Source organism: Rosa rugosa, chromosome 5 (genome assembly GCF_958449725.1).
Source record: "Rosa rugosa chromosome 5, drRosRugo1.1, whole genome shotgun sequence".
Taxonomy (NCBI): Eukaryota; Viridiplantae; Streptophyta; class Magnoliopsida; order Rosales; family Rosaceae; genus Rosa; species Rosa rugosa.
The window spans coordinates 928,910-953,839 of record NC_084824.1 but is presented as its reverse complement, the minus strand read 5'-3'; the positions used below and the strand labels follow the sequence as shown (position 1 = coordinate 953,839).

General features: G+C 38.9%; 3 protein-coding genes across 3 annotated transcripts; all 3 read left to right on the top strand.

The window, feature by feature from the left end:
- Positions 1-607: 607 nt before the first annotated feature.
- LOC133712260 (DEAD-box ATP-dependent RNA helicase 32) lies at positions 608-5,139 on the top strand. The gene is made up of 8 exons (XM_062138368.1): positions 608-1,055; positions 1,675-1,950; positions 2,298-2,621; positions 2,887-3,078; positions 3,199-3,354; positions 3,492-3,916; positions 4,152-4,306; positions 4,531-5,139. The coding sequence occupies exons 1-8, from the start codon at positions 687-689 to the stop codon at positions 4,866-4,868; spliced, it is 2,235 nt and encodes a 744-aa protein (XP_061994352.1). The 5' UTR covers positions 608-686; the 3' UTR covers positions 4,869-5,139.
- A 1,966-nt stretch (positions 5,140-7,105) lies between these two features.
- LOC133709040 (uncharacterized) lies at positions 7,106-18,227 on the top strand. The gene is made up of 14 exons (XM_062134644.1): positions 7,106-7,213; positions 7,711-8,253; positions 8,673-9,869; positions 9,962-10,289; positions 10,953-11,208; positions 11,293-11,509; positions 11,635-11,987; positions 12,171-12,489; positions 12,616-12,680; positions 13,194-13,392; positions 13,438-14,370; positions 14,683-15,036; positions 15,194-15,431; positions 15,619-18,227. Exons 1-14 carry the CDS (start codon positions 7,106-7,108, stop codon positions 18,183-18,185), a joined length of 7,677 nt encoding a protein of 2,558 aa, XP_061990628.1. The 3' UTR covers positions 18,186-18,227.
- Positions 18,228-19,368: 1,141 nt separating this feature from the next.
- LOC133708039 (uncharacterized) lies at positions 19,369-22,195 on the top strand. The gene is made up of 2 exons (XM_062133490.1): positions 19,369-20,383; positions 20,760-22,195. Exon 2 carries the CDS (start codon positions 20,761-20,763, stop codon positions 21,883-21,885), a length of 1,125 nt encoding a protein of 374 aa, XP_061989474.1. The 5' UTR covers positions 19,369-20,383; position 20,760; the 3' UTR covers positions 21,886-22,195.
- The last annotated feature ends 2,735 nt before the right edge of the window (positions 22,196-24,930 follow it).

Sequence of the window (24,930 nt, the reverse complement as noted above, 5' to 3'; positions counted from 1 at the left end):
GGTGGAGCTTCAAGTTCTATTCTCCCCAGTCCCTTTGATCAGAAAGAAAAAAAGCATGACCACAGTAGAATAATTTGGGGGCAATCTAACCAGGATAATTTGTATTTCATTACAAGAAAACTTCTAAAAGTATAAAATCTGTGGTGTTACCCTGTTTTAGCTGAAATTGTAAAAAAAAAAAAAAAAAAGAGAGAAACAAATTTGTTCAAATGCCCTTAGTTTCGAACATATTTCTTCTTGTGCCGCTGGTTTTATGGCATTTCATTGAGCTTCTTATCGCTTTTCATATTATTAAAGTGTCCTATAATGTTACACTCGATCGTTACAGTTTTATGATGGATAAATTAGTTCCTGCAACCATTAAGAGTAACTCGATAAGTCAGAAACATTGTCAACCAGTCTAGCATATTACACGAAATTCATTAATAGAAAATGCATTTCTTGCCACTCCCTGTAATATGCTAGACCGGTTTACTCGTGTTCTTCTTTCTTCTTATATATATATATATATATAAAGAAGGAATTTTGCCATAATTAACTTGTGTATTTAGCCTCGAGCAGTAAAGGCTTAGGGTAAAGGCTTAAACCCTTATTAGTCAACACTCTATCAGACGCCTCAGACTTCTCTGCTCTCTAAAACCCCAAAAAAAAACCTAGCGTCGTCTCCAAAAACAGAGAGAGCCACAATGAGAAAACCCATATCAAAAACAACGCGGAAGCAAAAGCTACTCTCGGAGGTCGAAGAAATCACCCTCCTCAATTCATGGATCGAATCCCAGAAACCCGACTGCGGCTCCAACCCCATGTCTCTCCCGCCTCTTCCCTCCAAGGCCCCCATTGGGCGCGTGGACCCCACCTCCTTCTCCCGCTACGCCGGCGCCACCAGGTTCGCCGACCTCCCCATCTCCAAGAAGACCAAGGACGCCTTGCGCCAGTCCAAGTACACCGACATGACTGATATCCAGAGGGCGTGTTTGCCCCACGCGCTCTGCGGCAGGGATATTCTCGGCGCCGCCAAGACCGGCTCCGGCAAGACTCTGGCTTTTGTCATTCCGGTGAGTGGGTTTGGTTCAAGGGAAGTCATTTGTATCTGGGTGGTCATTGAAATGTTGAGTTTCTGGGTTTTGGAATGTGTTTGGTTTAGTAAATTGAGCTGTGAGAGATTGGTTTTTTTTTTTACATTAGTGCTTGGTTAGGTGAAAAATGGGGTGGCATTGGTTGATGAGAAATGTGAGGAAGTGGATGAATTAGTGTTAAGTTTGTGGGTTTTATGTAGTGCTAGTGTTTGGCTTTGTTAATTGAGTTGTGTGATAGTTTCTTTGAGCCAGATTATTGGCTTAGTTTTTCGATGGTTGCTTTGAGTTGTGTGATGCTTGGTTTTGTGAGGGGGTGAACAATGGTGTCATTGGTTTGCTGAGAAATGTGAGGAAGTGGACAGATAACTATTAAGTTTCTGGGTTTAGATACTGCTAGTATTTGGTTGAGTTAATTGAGTTTTGGAACATGTGCTTTGTGCCGAATTATTGTCTAAAGATCTCTAAAGTATTGATCTTTGATTTATTGCATATCTGCATGTGGGGTTTTTTTTTTGAACTATGCTTTACAGTTCCTATAATCACCAGGCACCTTTGCTTTCCTTTGGTTTTTCAACCTCTTGTGCGTTGTTAATTTCAGCTTCTGGAAAAATTGTATAAAGAGAGATGGAATCCTGAGGATGGGGTAGGCAGCATTATTATATCTCCGACAAGGGAATTAGCTAGTCAAACGTTTGATGTGTTAAGAGCAGTTGGGAAGCACCATAATTTTAGTGCTGGCCTCCTAATTGGTGGTCGAAAAGATGTTGAAGCAGAGAAGGAGCGTGTAAATGAACTGAACATACTGGTTTGCACTCCTGGACGACTTCTACAACACATGGATGAGACACCAAATTTTGAGTGTTCACAGCTACAGGTCCCACTTTTTCTTTCTTGTTTGCTTTTGAGGGGGGGGGGGGGGGGGGGGAATGGTATTTATGCGTGGGCACTAGATGAAAAGAAGGTTGCAGATATCTGTTTAAACCTTAGTCTTGTCTTATTTACAGTTGGAAATATGACTTCAAATCTACTGGTGCTGCTTATTTTGCTTCAGTTTAGTGATGTAGTTATCAGATTTAGTTTAAGATTCTATTATTCTTCTGATGGCATCAAATTCTATTATTTTTTTGGTTAATAGTTCTTCATAGTTATATTTCCTTAATCAGTCATATATACATATATATTTTCTGCTGAATTGGGTGGACTTTCCTGGCCAGGGAACAGGTTTTGGTCCTCGATGAGGCAGATCGTATTCTTGATGTGGGATTTAAGAAGGCACTGAACGCCATCATTTCACAGCTACCTAAGAGAAGACAAACCTTTCTCTTCTCTGCAACTCAAACAAAGTCGGTTCAAGATCTTGCAAGACTTAGTTTGAAGGACCCAGAGTACCTTAGCGTGCATGAGAAAGCTACAAGAGCCACTCCTAATCGTTTGAAGCAAACTGCAATGATTGTTCCTCTTGATAAAAAACTAGATATGCTGTGGAGCTTCATAAAGGCGCATCTGAATTCTAGGATTTTAGTGTTCTTATCGACACGTAAACAGGTGCCATTGTGTTTTTAAGTCTATTTACGCACAGTTATGTCCGGCCAGAAAATGTCAGCATAGCATATGCAAGAGTTCATCTGGTTGTTAGAGACTAGCTTACCCTTTTCCTTTATATGGAAGATCAGTCTATTCTCAGTGGACCGTAGATTTCACCTTCATTTATATCATTTATCTGTTCATCTGGTTGTTGATATAAATAAGTCTTCTTTTATATGTTATAAATTATATCATTGCTGATTAGGTTAAATTGCTACTTTAATAGGTAAAGTTTGTCTATGAAGCATTTAAGAAGCTCCGACCTGGAATACCCCTGAAGTGTCTTCATGGTAAGATGAAGCAAGAGGGAAGAATGGGAACATACTCGCAGTTTCATGAAAAAGCTACGGTCCTTTTCTCGACTGATGTAGCTTCGAGAGGCCTTGATTTCAACCAGGCAGTCGACTGGGTTGTTCAGGTGAGTCGTTGGCTGCTCCAAGATTTTTGTTATTATGGTGTTGTATATGATGAAAACATCGTTTTTCTTTGTTTTTTGTTTTGTTATCAGTTCTTTATATTTTCATCTTCCCATTTGCAGGTGGATTGTCCAGAAGATGTTGCATCCTATATACACAGAGTTGGCCGAACTGCGCGCTATCAATCAGAAGGGCGATCACTTTTATTTGTGATGCCCTCAGAAACAAAAATGCTTGAGAAATTAGATGCCGCAAAAATACCCATAGAAAGCATCAAGGTAAACTGTCTTTTCTTCTTCTTTTGGAAGAGGAAGTGGGTATATGTGTGGTTTGCAAGAGACAGTCCCTTGCTAAGAACTTTATTTATTTATTTATTTTTCGCCATGCTAAATTTGCTGTTATGCTGCTTGCTCAGGCTAACAACAAGAGACTGCAACCTGTCAGTGGGTTGCTATCAGCTTTGCTAGTCAAGTACCCAGACACACTTCCAGGTCTGGCCAAAAGGGCCTTTATCACGTACTTGAAGTCTATTCAAAATCACAAGGACAAAGAAGTTTTTGACGTAATGCAACTGCCAGTTGATGAGTTTTCAGCATCAATGGGTTTACCAATGACCCCCAAGATCCGTTTTTCAAACCACAAAATGAAGTCCAAGAAACCATTGGAACTGTCTCCCATTGTTGAACCAGAAAGTTCCGATATGGAGAATGCATTAGAGACTCCCAGAGAGGAGCTTGATATTGGTGATTCGGAGGAAGAGGAAGTGGAGATAGGTCTTCTTCGAATAAATGATGCACCAACTGAGAGAGAGGAGGAAGGAAGACAGATTGCAGATATTATGTATGTTGCTTGTCTAATATGCTTTTTTATTTGTTTATTATTATTTTTTATATCTTAGTCATCAAGAACCACATATTCACAAATAGGTTGGACAAGTTCAGTAATAGATGCAAATACTGATTCTTCCCATGCAAATAGTTTAATCCATATGTTGTAGTTATGGAAGCATTATCAATGAGTGCTTTGGTGACTCGTTTAATTCACTCTTTTATTCTGTGTGCATTTCCCCCTGTAGGCCGGCAACTCGGGTTCTGAAGAAAAATAAGTTGAAGATCAATCTCGATAGACCATTGGGAACTAGGAAGGTCTATGATGAGGACGGCAATTTGGTGGACCCACTTGCAAGGCTGGCTGGGCCCAGTGATCCTAGCGTTCTTGATGGACTTCAAGGTACGTATTAATTCTTGAATTTAAAAAAAATGAAACCAGAATGTGCCATGAAATATTTGGTTAATTCCACTACAATTGAGTGTCTGAACTTCTATATAAATGAATACTTGGAGTATATAGAACAACTTTTATCGCCTGTTGAAGAATGTGATGACTGTGCATGGATTGGAATGTGTTTGCAGCTGCTTGGTTTAGTGTCCTGATGTATATTAATTTTGCTGCAGACAAGAAAGAAGAATTTCATAAGAGGCTTAGGGAAGAGGTGAAGATGGTAGACAAGGAAGATAAGGTAAAAGATCGCCAGCGTCGCCGTGAAAAACGAATGAAGGAGAAGATGAAGTTGAATAGAGCAGATGCAGAAGAAGAGGATGATGATGATTCTGAGTCGGAAGAAGAGCCATCTGATAATCGATCGCACAAAAGGTCAAAGATTTACTTTGATAGTGATGATAATGGTGAGAGAGAAGAAAAGAAGGATAAAGCTGGGTTCATTGCTGACCCAAGTTATATAGAGCATCAGCAAGCTTTGGCTCTCAAACTGTTAGATTCTATGCACAAGTAGTTGTATGAAATGATCACTTCGGTTGAACCTGCCTAAAGTTTTGTTTTTCCATCATACGAACTTGTTTGGTATATTAATAGCTTTGCAGCTAAATCGTTTTGAACAAAAGGTGGCACCTTAGATTTTGATTACTTGAGTAGGGTGCTTCTCTTTCTTCTTTGTTTCAGCTCGCATGTTCTGTTCTCTCCATATGATACTGAGCTATGGAATTATACTATATTATATAAAAGGGTTTTTGTATAAAATGTGTTATGAGAAATTACTGCATAAACAGGTAGTGGTCGACTTGCATTATTCTGTATATTCATGTTGGGTTGAAATTTGCAGTGCATTTTACCCTTTATGAAAAATGTGCCTATTAACCTCACTCTTTCGCGGTTATTGAGATGTTTTAACGTCAATGATTTTGAATTTTATGGAAAATGTCAAGTGTTGAACACAAATTGCTTCAAATTTGCATACTCGAATATTGACTAGGTGGGTGTTACTAACTCGCTAACATAATTAAAGTGGCTTTGCAACCTCACTTTTGTTAAAAAAAAATATTAAAAAAAAAATTAGCCTACTCAAATGTCCAAACCTTCTCTTCTAACATTTCTCATTCATTGTCTGCCAAGAGTACTTTTTTTTTTTTGACTTTGTCAAGGGGAATCCAAAGGTTTCCTAGGCCCAAGATAAACCCCTTCGGCGCATGTGAAATGCTCCAACTGTGCATTGCAGCACAGTGCCTCGCCACTTTGACAGCTTCGGGGTTCGAACCTAGGTTGGGGAGCACACCCAACTAGACAAGAACCACTAGGCCACTTGCAGTGATTGTCTGCCAAGAGTACTTTGACTTCACTCAAAACTATAAATTCAATGTTGTGGAAACCAATTTTATTTTCTTCCGCATTTGCCCATAATTAATGCAATTTATCTTTTACAATTAATGAAAAGATCTTAACTTTTATACTCTTCTTTTCCATTCGTTTTCTCTTCTTCTCAAATTCTCTCCCTCGTACCATTTTTTTATATTTCAACCTTTAAATAATGAAGCATAATTATAATCTCTCCCAAAATTTAAGTTAATTCTTGACATTGTTGTTCTGGAATGGAAAAAATCTACTACGTTCCTATTCTAGTGACTCTACATTTGTTTTTCAAAACTCAATTTTTTTAGAAATCTTAGAGATTCATTCAAAAAAAAAAAAAAAAATCTTAGAGATCAAATCATTGCTAAATCAAGATTAAAATTATTATTCAAACCCAATTCCTATCATCCTATGTATCTTAATCGAAGTGATTGTTAGTCTGCCTTTATTATTCATCAATTCTCTTTTCTTCTTCTTTTAAAAAAAAAAATGAGAATGAATTTCAGAATGGATGCTAGAGAAATACAAAGAGATAAAAATTTGAGAGAAAAGGAAGGAAGGTAGTGGGGAAGTTTGATCTAGATGAACTCAAGAAGAAGAAAAAACCCCACCCCAGATCCCAAAATAACAATTAAAAATGCAAAATTAATTAAGAAAAAAGAAATGTAAAATTATCAAACATCTTATAGAACAAATGTAAGAGAGAGAAAGAAAAAAATGTGGGACATTTATTAGAAGGGCAGAAATGAAAAAAATAGAAAATGTTTTTCAATGTAATAAATATCGAGTTTTAGATTGTAGTGGACATTCATTTGTTGAGTGAAAAAAAATTGAAAGGAAAAGGTAGTAGAGAAAAGTAACTAGCTAGCATTGCTTATATAAAAGAACAAAGTTGCTTTTTCCTAATACGACCAGTTTAAGACTTTTGTGGAAAAACTTGTCCCGACTCCCAATGAAGGGCTTCACAAAGACTTCCTCGTCCTAAATAAATCTTCATTTTTAATTCTATATCATAAAAAACAAGACCTTTAAAGGTCAAATGGTCAAGAACCAACCTACTGTTCTCATTTTGTGAAGGGAAGAAGAACAACTTCTCCTCCAAGCACAAACCTTCACTATTTGTCCTCACTTTCTCAACCCTTCTAGTTTCCATTTGATTACTGCTCAGAAATTTTACCTCCCTCTTTTCACTCTTGATGATAGCCTTTAATCCCAAAGAGGTGAAAATGTAATGTACATCTTACTTTTCAAGATCATTTCTTTTCCTTCTGTAAACCACTTTGTGGTGAAAAAGTGGGTTTCCAGTCAAAAGGGTTCATAATCATATGCTTTGTTTTGAATGCAGATAAGAAAAGCAAGCGACTTTGAGTTGGAAAAGGAGATAAGATGGAAGGTTCACACAAGAAAAAGGGTAAAAGACCCAACCTTTTGGCCGATACTGTGTTTTCTTGGTCCCTTGATGACATTTTCAACGAACGTCTCTTCAAGAACAAGGTATTGGTTTTCACTTTTACTCCAGAAAAATCTTATCTTTCGTGTTTTTACTGAGAAAAGGTAGCGTCTTTATGTTTACTGTGAAATAGTAAAGGTTTTTTTTTGTCTTGAATCTTGACGATTGTTATGAAAGGAGGTTCCTTTTTTGGTTGTAGCACACTTTTGTAGCTTGTTTTAGTGGCCTTAGACTTGGAAAGACCTAATCTTTAAGTTCAGTTTTTCTGATTTTTCACTAGAATGTAAACGTGTAATGATACTCATTTTCTTCACTTGTTTTTTTTTTTGGTTTTGTTTTTCATCTGATACTTAAATGAGCAAAATAATTGGCTCTGTTAAGATTCATGTAAAGAATTCATGCTTTTGCAAAAACCGGCTTTAGAGATTTCTTAATGCGGGTGTTCAATGTGAATACAAGTTTATTTTTTCAATCAGACAAGGAGTGCTGATTCTTTGTCTCTCGCTTTGTAAGTACTTACTGTGAGTCTTTGTTATTCTAGGTGGAAAAGATTCCTGAATCATTTCACTCTGTTGAGCATTACTTCGGGTGTTATATGTATCCTTTATTGGAAGAAACACGAGCGCAAGTCCATTCGAGTATGGAAACTATTTACAGAGCACCATTTGCTAAAGTAGTTGCTTTTGAAAAAGCCAAGCCATATGGAACAAAGCTATATAATATTAAGGTTGATTACTGGCGAAACAGGTTCAATGACCGTGGCAAGGAGCCATACAAAACTTGGCCTGGTGATCTTTTTGTTTTAGCAAATGCTAAACCTGAAACTGTTTCAGATTTACAAAGGGTAGGGAGGTCATGGGCTTTTGCATCGGTCACTAAAGTCTCGGAAAATGAGAACAAGGATGACACTACTTCTCTTTATTTTAAAGTCAAGGCTTCCAAAGAGCTTGACGTCGTAAAGAGCACAACACCACTGTTTATGGTTTTTCTAGTCAACTTAATCCCAAATGGAAGAATATGGAAAGCTTTGCACATGTCCAAAAACCTGAAGATTATCAAGGAGGTTCTGTGCACTGATTCTGTGGTAAGAGCTTTCTGAATTGTGATCAGTTTTGTAGATTTTGATTAGTTGAGTTAGAAATATGTTCACTGACACGGGAACTAGTTGTGTTACATGAACTTTAACATGATATAAGATGTAATGTAATACTGGCCACACCATAGCAAGTACTCGCCTACTTGGTGTTCACCTTTTTCACAGCTAAATAACCTTTACTATATCACTCATAATATATTAATATTGAGACAATATCTTCCTGTTTAAAGTTCATGAAGAAATATGACAAATCTTTCCTCCCTGCTTTTAACTCTAATATTTGTGTACCACTCAAATTAATGTACAATGGATTCTTAGATGTAATCACATATATGTTTCTATAACACATCTTTCTTTAAATGACATATATTGCTGGAACTGATTGAAGATATTATGCTTGATTACAGGCTCAGAAAAATCTCTGCTCTGAAAAGAACAATGACATTGTGAATAAGAGATTAGTTCAGAGTTTATCATCTGGTTTGAATGAATCCCAGACTGGGACCGTTCTGGCCTGTCTTGAAATGCTGCATTCTTGTGAAAAGTCTGCTGTGGAACTAATTTGGGGTCCTCCTGGTACTGGAAAAACTAAAACTATCGTGACTCTACTTTTAACCCTGCTACAGATGAATTGTAGGACTCTTGTCTGTGCCCCAACAAATGTTGCAATAACTGAAGTTGCTTCTCGCGTTGTGAAGATGGTGACTGAAGTAGAGTCCAGTGCTTTGTTTTGTTCTTTGGGAGAAGTTCTTCTATTTGGGAATAAGGAGCGACTCAAAGTTGGCTCAGACATTGAAGAGATATATTTAGATTACCGTCTCAAAAGGCTTGTTGAGTGCTTAGGGCCACGGACTGGTTGGAGGCATTGTTTTGCTTCCATGATAGATTGTCTTGAAGATGGTGTTTCTCACTACCATACTTTTTTGGAAAACGAGTTTACTATTGAGAAGGAACCAAAGGCTATAGGTCAAATGAAAGCGGAAGAAAGCAGAATTGTCGCTAAAGCTGGCAAGGACACATGCAAAACATTTCTGGAATTTATTAGAGACAGATTTGTTACTACTGCATCACCTCTAAGATATTGCCTTTCTATCTTCTGTACCCACATGCCGAAAAATTACATTTCTGTAGATAATTTCCAAAACATGGTTTTGCTTATCAAATTGGTTGACTCCTTTGAATCATTGTTGTTTCAAGTTAATGTTGCTTCTGAAGCACTTGAAGACATTTTCTCACGTTCTGAAGTTGAAGACATATCAGACACATGTGCTGATAACTCGTTTCTTCTATTCACAAATAGAAGAGAATGCCTTAAAGTCTTACACAATCTATTTGACTCTCTGAGTGAACTTCACCTTCCGGATTTTATGAATCAAGAGTCTCTAATGGCATTTTGTTTTCAAAGTGCTTCCTTGATATTTTGCACTGCATCCAGCTCATATAAGTTGCATAAATTGGCAATGGAGCCACTAAGCATTGTGGTTATTGACGAAGCTGCGCAATTGAAAGAGTGTGAATCAACAATCCCCCTTCAACTACCAGGCGTGAAGCATGCTGTGCTTGTTGGTGATGAATGTCAGTTACCAGCTATAGTGAACAGCATTGTAAGTTGATTTCATATCTTTACTCCTCTTATCAGTTTTTATTCCCCTTCTTATTTATGTTTTATGTATATTAAATTTCTTTACTTCTGTAGGTTTCTGATGAAGCTGGTTTTGCAAGAAGCTTGTTTGAGAGGTTAAGCTCAGTTGGTCACTCAAAACACCTCCTAAATATGCAGTACAGGATGCATCCATCAATAAGTTTCTTCCCAAATTCTAGTTTCTACAATAACATGATCCTGGATGCTCCAAATCTTAAAAGGAGAAGCCAGGAGAAAAACTATCTTAAAGGGTTAATGTTTGGTCCTTATTCTTTTATCAATGTCATTGGTGGACGAGAAGAGAAGGATGAGGATGGACGTAGTCGAAAGAATATGGTTGAGGTTGCTATTGTTTCACAAATACTGCGGAAACTGTATAAAGGTATATCTTGCTGCATTCTTCCTCATGTTCTCATCTCAATTTTTTCAATTATTTTTTTTCTTCATCCATTTTATTTTATGTGATGGTGCGCTTTAGCTTCTGATCTGGCCATAGTTGTCAATAAATTTCAAATTGTCTTGGTGTATGCATATGCATTGATTTGAAAGTTTAAATTGCCTTAGTAAAACTAAATATTTATTCCCTTTTGGATAATGGTTTCAATCTAAATATGAACATTATGTAATTTTCTTTTGCGTACTGTAAACAGTACCATTGATTGATAAAAATAATTGCATACTGTAAACAGTACCGGATCATCTATTGTGTCTACTCTACTCTTTGGGTAAGATCTATTGAACTGCATGCAAGAGTTCTTATGTCTACGCTTTGCTTCATAGCTTCTGGTGGGATTGGTTCATTTTAATTGGGGGTATTTTTTTTTTTTTTTTCTTTGGATGCATGATCCATTGTATATGGTTTGTTTCATAATAAATCTTAAAGTAGTAGAAGAGGCAATGCATGTTTGACCCATTAAGCCTGTTTGGTAATAGAGGTCATTTTCTCAAACCAACACAGAACTTTAAAATACGGTTTGCTAAATTCTATCACCTTTATTTTCTCATAAGACAAATTTTCACTTTTGGTTTTCTCTTTGTTATACAGAATGGGTTGATTCAAAACAGAATCTCAGTATTGGTATAGTATCTCCATATGCTGCTCAAGTAGTTGCAATCGAGGACAAACTTGGACAGAAGTATAATAATCTTGATGGATTTATAGTGAAGGTGAAGACAGTTGATGGGTTCCAGGGTGGGGAAGAGGACATCATTATATTTTCCACTGTACGATCCAATTGTCAACAGTCACTTGAGTTTATTTCAAAACCGCAAAGAATTAATGTTGCTCTTACAAGGGCTAGGTATGTTCTATATAAACCTGTATGCTTTTGCATCCTTGTTAATTAGCTTGGTGGAAATAACTACTGATCCTCTGATGTTTTCAGGCACTGTCTGTGGATTTTGGGGAATGAAAGAACTCTATGTGATAGTGAGTCTGTTTGGGAGGCCTTGGTCCTTGATGCCAAAAATCGCCATTGCTTTTTCAATGCTGATGAAGACAAGGATTTAGCCAAGGCCATATTAGAGGTGAAGAAACAGTTCGACCAACTAGATGATTTGCTTAATGCTGACAGTGTACTTTTCAGAAGTGCTAGATGGAAGGTAATCAAAGATATTGATTTTTGTTATTACTTCTTGATTCCCCCCCACTAATTTTCCGAGAACCTAATGTGCACTTATCAAAAAAATTCTGAAATTGGATTTTCTGGTCTATAAATTATCTTCAGGTACTTTTTAGTGATAACTTTTTGAAGTCATTCAAGAAACTGATGTCAGTCCGTTTGAAGAGGTCAGTGCTAAATGTTCTACTAAAGCTTGCCAGTGGCTGGAGACCGAAGATGCAAAATTCAGATATAATCTGTGGCAACTCTTCACTGATCTTGAAGAAATTCAAGGTTGAAGATCTATATATTGTTTGCACAACAGACATAGCAAAGGATTTGAGATACATTCAAGTATTGAAGATTTGGGACATATTGCCTATAGAGGATGTCCCAACGTTGGTAAATCGCCTGGACAATATATTAAACAAATATACAGATGATTATATTAATCTCTGCAAGGAGAAATGTCTTGAGGGGTATGTTAAAACCTTCCAGATTATAATACAGATGATTATACAGATAATCAGCGTTTTCCTTTTTGTCCATGATTTTATATAGTGACTCGTCTCTTAGCAGTGATATAAATATACATTTTTGTTTTTCATATTTTGAATTTCTAACTAATTGTCGGTTTTCTTTGTTTTCCATTTTGTGATCAGTGATTTGGAAGTTCCAAAGAGCTGGCCAAGTTCTTTGGAATTTATTCGGTTTAAGGATCTTAGCTTCACTGAAATCCAGAATGATTTAGTTGGTGACACTTCTCATGGTAGAAGTTATGCTGAGAATTCACGTGTCAGCGAAAGTTTGTTACTGATGAAATTTTACTCACTATCATCTGGGGTGGTAAACCACTTGCTGTCTGATCATGAGGGTAGAGAACTGGATCTTCCGTTTGAAGTTACAGACCAAGAATTGGAGATTATCCTTTATCAGAGAAGTTCCTTTATAGTTGGACGGTCAGGAACTGGGAAAACCACAGTTTTAACCATGAAATTATTTCAGAAAGAGCAGTGGCACCAGTTGGCAGTGCGAGGATGCCATATTAGTGAAAGCAACAAGGTTGAACAGAGTTCTGCAGCCACTGAGGGGAAAGTTCTACACCAGCTTTTCGTGACAGTGAGTCCGAAGCTATGTTATGCTATCAAGCAACATGTTTTACACTTGAAAAGGTGTGCTAATTATTCATCTTTTCCCTATATATTATTTTCTTAAGACATGATTGAAAATTACTATTTCATGTCCCCTTATAATTCATCTTTCTTATGGAAGGCGTTTCTTGGCTTATAAGTCTGTCAAAGCTTAAATTTTTTTATCTCAAATACTAAACTTGAGATTGAATCAAACATGTTTGATGGGTTTACAACTATGGTTAGAATATACCGGTACTGCTAGTATTTATTTTTCATGTAATTTACAATTATGTCGGTGCTTTAAGTCATTCCGCATTTTCTAGTTTGAATACACTATATTCTTCTTTTACCATCAGGGAATTTATAGAATCCTAGTTCAGGATGTTCTGCTCTAGTATGTCTCTGTTGCTTGTGCAAGAGTTTCTTTCTTATATTCTGAATGAGATATTTTAATTGTTCTGTAAATATCAACTTCACACCAGCCACTTGAAGGAGAAGCATAATTTTAAGTTGCTATTTTTTTTGTTATCTACACAGATTTGCATCTGGTAGAAGTCATTCAACTGAAACCGGTTTGATTGATATGATTGATTTTGATGAGGATGAAGCTCAATTTAACGATATCCAAGATTCATTTCATGAAGTTCCTGCCCATTCTTACCCTCTTTTCATCACATTGCATAAGTTCTTGATTATGCTTGATGGAACATTGAGAAACTCATACTTTGAAAGATTCCTTGATGCAACTGAGGTTACTCATGGTCAACCACGAAGTTCAAGATCAATTGCCTTGCAGACTTTTATAAGGACAAAGGAAGTCAGTTATGAGAAGTTTAGTTCATTATACTGGCCTCATTTTAATACCGAGTTAACAAAGAAGCTTGATGCTTCAAGAGTCTTTACAGAGATTATTTCTCATATAAAAGGTGGCCTGGGAGCTCTAGAAGCGTGTGATGGTAAATTGAGTCGAGAGGATTATGTTCAACTGTCAGAGAGCCGAGCTTCCAATCTAACCAGCCAAGAGAGAGAAGTTATATATGACATTTTTCAGATGTATGAAAAAATGAAGTTGGAATATGGTGAATTTGATCTTGCTGATTTTGTTACTGATCTGCACCGTCGACTCAGGCATGAAAAGTATGAGGGGGATCATATGGACTTTGTTTATATTGATGAGGTTCAGGATCTCACAATGAGTCAAATTGCCTTGTTTAAACACATGTGCCACAATGTTGAAGAGGGTTTTGTTTTTTCGGGTGATACTGCTCAAACAATTGCAAGGGGTATTGATTTCAGATTTCAAGAATTACGACATCTATTCTACAAGAAATTTGTGTTGGAGTCAAGAAGCAATAAGCACGATGAAAGTAAGGAAAAGGGCCAAATCTCAGAAATTTTTCACTTGACTCAAAACTTTCGTACCCATGCTGGAATCCTCAAGCTATCACAAAGCATTGTTGAACTTCTTTATCATTTTTTCCCCCTTTCCATTGATGTTTTAAAACCTGAAAGCAGTTTGATATATGGGGAAGCTCCAGTATTGCTTGAATCTGGAGAAAATGAAAATGCAATCGTAAAGATATTTGGAAATACTGGAAATATAGTTGGATTTGGTGCTGAGCAGGTAATTTTGGTGCGAGATGATAGTGCTCGAAATGAGATATCAAAACTTGTAGGGAAGCATGCTCTTGTGCTAACCATTGTCGAGTGCAAGGGCCTTGAGTTTCAGGTGATTTACAGTGTACTTGGTCACTTTTTTTGTTGCAGAGAAGTAATTATCACTGTTTTTAGTTTAGTTATCTATATTAAAATAATATATTGTTAATTATTTGTGATCTTTTAATCTACTGTGGTCCTTAGTTATGCCTCTGCCATGGTATGAATCTTCTATTTTTTGGCCCTTGAAGACTTTTTCTTGGCTGCATTTTCCGACGAAATTCTTGATATATAGTGGTTTTAAATCAGAATGTGATTATCAACTGCCTCAATTATTTTTGATGTTGAAATACCTAGACCTAACATCTGTCTATCCTCATTATAGGATGTTCTCTTATACAACTTTTTCGGATCATCACCTTCGAGAAATCAATGGAGGGTAATATATGATTACATGAATGAACTAGAGTTACTCGACCACACATTACCCAGGGGCTTTCCAAGTTTTAATGTAGCCAAACACAACATATTGTGCTCTGAACTGAAACAACTATATGTGGCTGTTACTCGCACGAGACAGAGATTGTGGATATGTGAGAACTTTGAAGATCTCTCCAAACCAATGTTTGACTACTGGAAGAAGAAGTGTCTTGTGCAAGTTAAGCAACTGGATGATTCCCTTGCACATGCAATGCAAGTTGCAAGCAGTCCAGAGGAGTGGAAGTCACGTGGCATGAAGGTTTGCTTAATCTTTCTATACATTGAAGAGAAAATAGTATTGATGAAGAGGAGAGATTAACTAAAACAGAATTGTGGTTGCGGTAGTAGTAGATATTTCTATTCTAACACCAGTATTTCAATTAATATTTTCCTACTCGTTCTTTTGTTTCTTGCAGCTATATCATGAACATAACTACGAAATGGCCACAATGTGCTTTGAAAGAGCCGGTGATGCTTACTGGGAAAGAAGGTCTAAAGCTGCTGGCCTTAAAGCACTCGCTGACCATATGCGAACGTCAAATCCTGAAGAGGCTAAATCTATTCTCAGGGAAGCTGCTGAAATATTTGATGCTATAGGCAAGGCAGATTCTGCGGCGAGATGTTTTTCTGATTTGGGGGAGTATGAAAGAGCTGGTAAGAATTCTTGATGTTTTTCTGATTTGAATTTTCATTTTCATTACATGTTTTAAATTTAAATTCTTGATTCGATGCTTGCATGTCTGTGTACTCCCACTTAATGTTGAAATCTTTTGTGGTTTTTTGTTCTGAATTAAGACTACATCATTTTCATTTTCTCAATTTCTATCTTTAATTGGGGCAGCTAGGATATACTTGAACAAATGTGGCGAGTCTGAACTGGAGAGAGCCGCGGAATGTTTTTCTCTAGCAGGATGCTATGAGGAGGCTGCAGATGTGTATGCCAAGGGAAATTTTTTCTCAGAGTGTCTCACTGTTTGTGGCAAGGGAAGACTATTTGAAATGGGTTTGCAATACATCAATAATTGGAAACAGCATGCAGAAGAGGACAGTGCTATGACTACAAGGGGAAATGGAATAAATAGAATGGAGCATGAGTTTTTAGAGAGCTGTGCAGTTCACTATTATAATTTGAATGATAACAGATCCATGATGAAATTTGTTAAAGCTTTTCATTCTATAATTTTGATGCGAAACTTTTTGAAGAGGTTGGATAACCTTGATGAGCTTTTGTTGTTGGAGGAAGAATTTGGAAATTATCTGGAAGCTGCAAACATCGCACAGCTTAAAGGTGATATTCTACTTGAATCTGATTTCCTTGGAAAGGCAGGTAAGTTCAAAGAGGCCTCACTGCACATACTATTCTACGTACTTGCCGAGTCTCTTTGGTCATCTGGCAGCAAGGGCTGGCCTCTGAAGAAGTTTCCACGACAGGAGGCTCTTTTGGCACAAGCCAAGTCACTTGCCAAGAATGAGACAGACAACTTTTATGAATTGGTTTCCACTGAGGTTGATATTTTATTAAATGGGATGGATAGGTTGGCTGTTTTGAAAAATCAAATCAATTCTTCTGAGAGACATAAGAGTATTAGAGGGGAAGTGTTATCAGCTAGAAAAATTTTGGATGCCCATCTTTCTCGAAGAACTGATAAGTATATATGGGAAACAGAATTGATTGGTGATCTTGTACAGCATTCAGAAGAGAAAATATCTAAAAATCAAGTTTCCATCGATTCACTCATCTACTTCTGGAATTCTTGGAAGGAGAAGATTCTTCACATAATTGAATCTGTAGGTTGTTTGGAAACACAAGACTACAAAGGTTATGTAGAGTTTGGTTTTACTTTCTTAGGAGTCTGGAGGCTGTATCATAATCTGAGTCCAGTGTATGTTTTACTCATCTCTGATGCTGATTGGGTTAGAGGTCTGGACAAAAGACATTTCCAAAGTTATGAGAAGTTGGTCTCCATTGATGTTCACCAACTCATTCCAGCTGCTCAAAATTTTTGGTGTTCAGAACTGGTCTCTGTTGGCATTAAGGTTTTGGAAAAGCTTGAAGCACTTTTCAAGTTCCCAGTCAAGAGTCCTGATTCAATTTTCTTTCAAAGCAGGGCTCTTACTCTGATCTATGATGTTGGAAAATATCTTTTGGATTCCAAGTGTCTGAAGCAAAGGAATCAAGATACCATGACACTACAGAAGTTTGTAACCTTTTCGACTGAAAAATATATTACTTGCATATTTCCTTTAGATTGGAGGAATTCAGCAAGAGAGAATATGATTTCTCTTAGAAGAACTAATGCTTCCCAATCTATGCTGAAACAAGTAATAGTTGAATGTATCAGCGGGAAGAACAAGATGTCTTATGGGCAAATTGGAAAGGTCATCATGATCATTCTTGGGTCTGGCAAGCCAAGTAGTGAACTTCACAGCATGATTGTGCAAAAGCTGACCTGCAACCCGCCATGGATGTCATTCGTTGAGACTTTGTGTGAGAAGGATATGGGACCTTGGAGTCGTAGTGGAGAACCTAAACAGACGTCCGTTTTGTGGCGATTCTATGAAGCATTAGTCGAAACTTATAGTGCAAACTGGAGGGCTCTTCATGACTACATATCACCTGGTTGCTTCTTGTATCTTGTAGAGCGCCTTTTGACTTTGGCCTCTTGCTTTCATGGTTTTGTTATCTCCACGAGTTCAAGTTTTATAGAATGGCTGATATACAAGGATGGAGATACCATCATAAGCTCACCATCCCTGGGAGAGATTGCTGATTTTGTGACTGATGTTGTTCGAGATTGTATTTATAAAAGGGGGAATATGACTGATTGGATTAGAAAAACTGATGCAGATGGGAAGAGTTCTTATCCACTACTCATGTTGAGATTGGTTATTCTACTATGCTTGCTTCTTGTGAACTTTGGGAAGTCTTTAGATATGCTCTTTGATATTCTGGGGAAGAACTATGTCATTGGAGTACTGCCCAAGGAATTTGTTGAGGCCCTTAAGAAGGGGAGGAAAGACAGATCTGCTAGTGCCTGTGTGCTAGCTATAGCTACTGCTCTTAAGAAGATTGGTAATCCTTTAGTAATTGCAAGTTTCGGGTTCAATTGTTCAAGGTTCTTATGCACAGATGCCATTTATGTTGACATGGTATTAAACCCGAGCAAGGAGGACGTACTTGGGAAATTCTTCCCTAAACCACCTGTTGTCCCAGCTTCACAAAGCCGAATGAGACCTGTTGAAGGGGAAGGTAATAATCGTTATACTGTTCTGTCGGATGCTGAAGACACTCACAGTGAAGATGAGGAGTCGAAGCCGAAGTGCCCAGAACCTGATGCTGCTTCTGCAACCCATGGGAAGAAAAAGGGCAATCCCAAGAAACACAAGGGGAAAAAGGGTCGAAAGTAGCCATCAAATTCCTTGATAGAGATGCTACTTGAATATTTTGTAATGTAGGAAAGTTGGTAAGTTGATGTACATCAAACAGATTATCTTCCACTACTATTTTTAATCCATTCAAGGTAGCAATGTTGTTGGTGATTGCTGGATGCAGCTATTTTTTTCTTTTCTTTCTACACGAGAGAATATGAATATATGAAATTATGAATAGAAAGCGGTCTTGACAGAAATTTGACGCCTTTGGACATGTCGTGACGTGTCAAATCATTCGGTTGCTCTGAGTTCAGATTTGTCACAGGCTCACAGCAAATCTTCTACTTGAAGAGCCCTGGCCCCTTTGTAGAACAATATTCTTCAGTCACATGCATGCCCATTAATAAGCTGTGATCTAAGCCTTGATGGCTCTGCTGTATATAATAATTCACTCTTGGGTGTGTAGTTCTAGTTCTACTATATGAGGACTAGAGTTGTGTCAGCAGCAGGCTTCAAAGACGATAATAGGGTGCATGTCACCTAGTGCCGTTCATGATTATATACCCTAAAACCCCCTAACTTGACATGGGCCGAGCGGGCCAACTGTAGTTTAAAGTTGATGCATGAATTGGTCCAGTATAGGCTTCCAACACGAGAGGAAAAAATTGTATACAAAGAAAGAACAGAGTGCCTCTAGGGTTTTGTTTATACGTATTTTGATTGGAGATCGAGTGTTTTGCTTGACAGTGTGCACCTATTGCAATGCCAACTCTTGGAGGCGCATTCTACTATGCCAGAATTAGACTTGTGTTAGCGGTAGGCTTCAAAGAAGATAATAGGGTGTGACACTCTCAGTAGTGCCGCTCATGTAGCAATGGATCGGGTAGACGATCTCATTGTGTGTTGTGACTGTTCAAACTCAGTGGGAGTAGGTACGTCTTTGGCGGTCGGTCGTTACCTAATGGCGAATGTAGAGGGATCCTTGTCCAATTCATGCAGGAGCAGTTGGTTTGTATGTTTTGAAATAAAGCCCTATATAATTATCGGCATTCTCGTCGGTATATTAATATATCAATACATGGATCATGAATGATAGATCACATGATGTAATAGTAGATTAGACGGATTAGTTTACAAGACGCTAACCTATTTATGATCTATTCTAGTCTACTATTAAGGTACGATTTTTTTAAGCTATAGTATTTTGCTTCTTGTTGAAGGATATCGACATAATGTGTGCCTCTACAAACTAGGGTTTGTTGTAGAGTTGTAATAGGAGTAGTTATAGATTCCCTAATTATGTTTGGACTCTATTACCTTTACGGTACTTTGTAATTCCCTATATATAGGGCTCCTATTATCAATAATAAACACAACTATTTCTACACAATTCTATTATCCTACAACACGTTATCAGCACGAGTTCTAACCCTAGCTTCAGAAAAGAAAAGAAAAAAACCTAGAACTTCCTCTCTGCCGCCAACCCAAAACAAAACAAAAAAAAAAAAATCTCCATTCCGGCCTGCCTCAGCCTCACCTCATCTCATCTCACCTCACCGGCCGAACCTGCAAACCCAGCAGCCCAGCCCGGCCGGCCTCCTCCCCAGCGCCCCCGCGCCCAGACGCCTGCGGCTCAGCACACCAGCCTCACCCCAGCAGCCCACTGCAGCCCCTGCTGCCTGCACTGCTTCCTGCGCGCTGCTGCCTCCCTGCCAGCACACCACAGCCTCCCTGCCACTGCGCTGCTCCTGCTGCACGTCCCTGCCAGCCTACCGCGACCCCGCAGCCCGCTCAGCAGCCCTGCAGTACGCTGCGACCCCGAGCACCGCTAAGCAGCCCCGCAACCCCGAGCACCAGTACGCTGCTTCCCTGCACCCATACCACCAGCGAACTGCAGCAGCGACCCACTAGCAGCACCGCCTCCGATTTGCACCACCAGCAGCAGCCCAGTCCGCCTGCAGCCTAGGAGGAAGAAGAACGAACGAAAGAAAGAAGAAGAAGACCGAAAAAAAAAAATAATAAAAAAAAGAGAAGGGCTGGGCCCGAAAAAAAAAAAAGAAAAAAAGGGAAAGGGTTGGGCCCGGAAAGAAAAAAAAAAAGGAGAAAGAAGAAAAAAAAAAGGGGAAGGGAGAAGGGCAGCCCACCAACTGCCATTTCCGACCAGATTCCAGCGATCTTATTTTAGCTACACGCCTGCATCAACACGCGCGTGTCTTCAAGCCAAGAACAATCACGTAAGTTTTTATAATTAAGGTTGCTGCTTTCTTGTATTTAAATTCCTTTTATTTTCTGCAAATATTGGAATATATGTTGCCAAATGAGTTTGATATTTAACAAAGCGGAATTGTGGGGATTCACGCTTAACGAACTAAGAGTGTTCATAATTAAACGAACTAAGAGTGTTCGTGTGAACTAAGAGCGTTCACAATGCTTGGACTAAGAGCGTCCGTAAGCATCAAATTGTGACCATATTAAAACATCATTGTTTGGTCTAATCCAAAAGAGATTCTTGGAAATTGATTTCTTGGTAGCATAGCTCGGAAATCTTATTATTTAGTTTTCGTGGAAGTTTAGCTCCGAAACTAATATATTTTCTCTTCTTATTTTCAGGATGTCGAATGAACCTAGACTCGACTTTCCCATGCTTGACTCAACAGGCTCAGATTACCACAGTTGGGTAACCGATGTTGAGAACCATCTCACTTCAAAGGGAATATTACCCATAATCCAGGCACCTAACCCGGATCTTGTGTTCATCAGAACATCTGCAAAGAATGCTCAAGCAGTTATCTTGATGCGACGTCATATGGACAAAGCACTCAGATTGGAGTATATGTCGATCAAGGATGCAAGAGAGCTATGGGTAGCGCTAGAAGAGCGTTTTGGCAATGTCCAAGATTCCCTCCTCCCTGACTTGAAAGTTCAATGGAACAATCTGCGCTTTGCTGACTTCAAGTCTGTTGCTGAATATAATTCAGAGGCTCTTCGCTTACAATCCATGTTGCGATTCTGTGGACAACCTGTCACAGAGCAAGAGCTAATTGAGAAAACTCTCTCCACCTTCCCCGTCTCAGCCATTGTGGTATCAAAGCAATACCGTACTGAGGTTAATGCTGGACGGATCACGAGGTTTCATCAGCTTATCAATATCATATCTGTAGCTGAGAAACATGATAACATACTCGTGAGAAATTATAATTCAAGGCCCATTGGAACTAAGAGCGTTCATGAGGCGAATTATAATGCACCCAAAAGAGGGCGCAAGGAGCGAAACCCTAATGAGGGACATGAAGGACGTATGGGTCCATATAACCGCCCTAATAAGGAAGGAAACCGCAAGTTTGGTGCGGATACACGTGGTGGCAATGTCACACGTGGGGGAGATGGTCGTGGTCGTGGTCATGGTGGTTGCGCCATGGCTCGTGGTGGAGGTACCATGGGTCGTGGTGGTGGCACCAACCCTCCTAGGGAACGCCCACAACGTGCACAACGTGCACCTCAATTAAAGGGAGGCAACCGCAATGATGAGTGTCATCGATGTGGATCAATTGAGCATTGGTTCAAGCAATGCAAGGCAAGTGAGGAACTAGCTGCAAGATACAGGGCATATAGGGACCTGAGAGAGCAAGAAGTGTACCTTGCAGAAGAAGAAGAAGATGGTGGAGATGTCAATCTCACCATAGAGGACTTCAAAGCTGAAGATGAAGTGCACATGGATGCAACAGACTTTGATTAGATTAGTCCTTTTTATTTTTCCAAGAACTTTTGTAATGGCAATTTGCCTTAGTCAATAAATGACAATTGTATTAACTCTTTCTTATGTGGCGGACCCAATAAAATGTGATGTCTAGGAAAGTCATTGAGATTATTGGTACTTAAGAGAGCCTCGCTCCACCAACATCTCTCTCTACTTCCCTGGTCATATTTGATTGGAGTTACCAAACGGATAGAGTGACTACAATGTGTCTTACTTTGATTTTATTTTGGATTAGACTTTGGAAACTTTGATGTAATCATTGGCTATTAATAAAGTGTCAATTCTTTTACTTAATGTCTTGGACATACATTAATTCGAACTTTATTATATAAGAGCCAATGTTTTTCATGTGGAAACACATTATGAGAATGGACAGAGTTCCTTTGCATCACCTCTAATGACTACGAACGTAAACGAGTATTAGAGAAACTTATGTGTCGCTCTAGTGGGTTGTATGCAACCACTATTTGAGTTATTGAATCCAACTATGTCATGAGAGACGACTTATGGGATTTTGGCACATATAGGCTTTGACATGATGATCCGTGTATTAAAGACTTTACACAGACATCCATTTTCAGAACGAAGAAAAGTAAGAACCAAGAATTGGTTCGAGGAGCTGCACATGCGCCTCATGGCGTCATGATTGTGCAAAGACAGGCCATACATGGCCAGTGCCGCCTACCCCCTGCGGCAAATACATGGCATTGACGCCATAAACTCCTCTCTCTACTTCTCAAGTCTATTGTGACATTATGGCTTAACCAAAACCTTCATTGGTTGATTATAAAGCCCATGTTTCATTCTGTAAAGCCTGTTATTTAGGATTGAGACCATCCTATGCAAAGGAGATTGAGGAAATAATTCCATTCTTACAAAGAATCCAAGGGAATTCTATGGATTTGATCAACCAACTTGCGGACCATATAGATGTTTTATGGTGTTGGTTGATACGCAAACACGCTGGTCACGTGTTGTGCCATTATCCACTCGTAATGCTGCTTATACTACACTCCTAGCACATAACATATGGCTACGGGCTCACTACCCAGATCATCCCATTCAGTCAATTTGACCTGATAATGTTAGAGAGTTTACATCGACAGTTTTCGATGACTATTGCATATCATTGGGTATTGATATCAAGTATCATATTCCCATGTACACACCCAATTGATCTCGCGGAAAAGCCACCATTAAACGACTACAATGGTAGCCCGGACATTGGTAATGCGCACCAATATTTCCGCTTGGGTTATGCAATATCGCATGCAGCTATGCTAATTCGTCTACGACTCATAGCAGCCACTCAACTTTTATTTGCGTTACAGCTAGTGACTGGGTTCGAGTCTAATATCTCGTATTTATGCATATTTGAGTGTGCGATTCATGTGCCAATTGCGCCGCCACAGCGCATCAACATGAGTCATTGCAACGAATGCATATATATATATATATATATTTGTTGGACATGAGTCTCCAACTGTAAGTCCGCTATGTAGAACCCTTGACAGGCGATCTCTATTTCGCTGGATTTGCGAATTGTCACTTTGATGAGACAGTCTTCCCGTCGTTAGGGGGAGATTAGAACGTCAATGTTCAACAGGAACGACAGGAATTGTCGTGGTCTGTCCCCACTATGTCTCATCTTGATCCCCTAAAAGTGACGAGATCACATATACTTGCTGCAAACATGCCTGCAAGGATTGATGTCCCCACAAGAGGACATGGTGCCACCCAGAGAAGATGGGTACTGCACCACTACCATGGATGGTAATATGGTGACGCCACAAGGTGGCATAATGGCGTCATAGGCCATGGGTTCCGCTAGAGAGCGTAGGAGACCCATAGGTTCGATGGATTCTCTTCCTAAGAAGAGAGCGAGTTTGGCACAACTTGATCCATTGATCATTGATACTCAAAATCCATCTCATGAGAATATTTTGGATTGTGGTTATGTCCAAGAGACATCGTTGGGGGACGCCTCAATGTTAGAACCAATTCCTGAGAATATAGAGATCTCTACGAACTACACTAGTGTACATGAGGACGTGGAATTATTGAGACCAATGACATCGAACCTTACTCCGTTGAAGAATGCCAACGTAGAGAAAATTGGCCTAAATGGAAAGATGCGATCCAGGTTGAATTGGATTCACTAACGAAGAGGAAGGATTTCGGGCCTGAGATGCCAACACCTCCTAACATAAAACCTGTTGACATTAATAGGTCTTCGTTAGATAGCGTGATGAGAGAAAGAGATGGCAATCTCGCCTTATGGCGCAAGGTTTCTCACAACGCCCTGGAATCGACTACGAGAAGACATATTCTCTCGTAATGGATGTCATTGCACTCCACTACCTTGTCAGTTTGGTAGTTTCCAAATAACTGAACATGCAGCTTACGAATGTGGTCACTACGTATTTCTATGGGGATCTAGATACGGAATATAATGAAGGTTCTTGTGGACTTTGTTTACCCAAGTCAAGTGGCTCTAGACCACGGAGCGCATTTGCAACGAGGTTGAAATGCTCACTAAAATGACTACTTGATTGGGAAGGGATATGATGAACTATGCCCACGCGTTTCCATGACAAGTTCCGGATTTGCAATTGTCGCGGTTTATGTTGATAAACATAATTGGAACCCTTGTGAGTTAAGGAAAACCGCTGAACACCTGAAATCCGAGTTTGAGGGGAAGGACCTTGGGAGAACACGGTTTTGTATACCGTGTCAATAGATGCTTAGACATTTTTGATAAAGTCAAAGATGCACCATGGTCGTCCGTAGTCTTGGCCCTAAAATGGATCCGTTTCGTCCCAGGGATGATGACGAAGACGTGTTAATAGCAGGAATGCTTACTCATGTACAATAGGCGCATTATTGTACTTAGCACAATACAAGACCGGACACCTCAATTGTTATGAACTTGTTGGCTAGATGTAGCCATGCGCCAACGCAACGCCATTGGACTGGTATAAAAACAATCTTTCAATACTTGAGATGTACGATTGATATGGGCTT

Excerpts from the sequence above, each read along its gene's own strand:
- LOC133712260 (XM_062138368.1), top strand. The coding sequence starts at position 687 with ATGAGAAAACCCATATCAAAAACAACGCGGAAGCAAAAGCTACTCTCG. Across the intron at positions 1,951-2,297 it reads TTGAGTGTTCACAGCTACAG|GTTTTGGTCCTCGATGAGGC; the intron begins GTCCCACTTTTT and ends GCCAGGGAACAG. Across the intron at positions 3,917-4,151 it reads AGACAGATTGCAGATATTAT|GCCGGCAACTCGGGTTCTGA; the intron begins GTATGTTGCTTG and ends TTCCCCCTGTAG.
- LOC133709040 (XM_062134644.1), top strand. The coding sequence starts at position 7,106 with ATGGAAGGTTCACACAAGAAAAAGGGTAAAAGACCCAACCTTTTGGCC. Across the intron at positions 9,870-9,961 it reads CAGCTATAGTGAACAGCATT|GTTTCTGATGAAGCTGGTTT; the intron begins GTAAGTTGATTT and ends TTACTTCTGTAG. Across the intron at positions 10,290-10,952 it reads ACTGCGGAAACTGTATAAAG|AATGGGTTGATTCAAAACAG; the intron begins GTATATCTTGCT and ends TTTGTTATACAG.
- LOC133708039 (XM_062133490.1), top strand. The coding sequence starts at position 20,761 with ATGTCGAATGAACCTAGACTCGACTTTCCCATGCTTGACTCAACAGGC.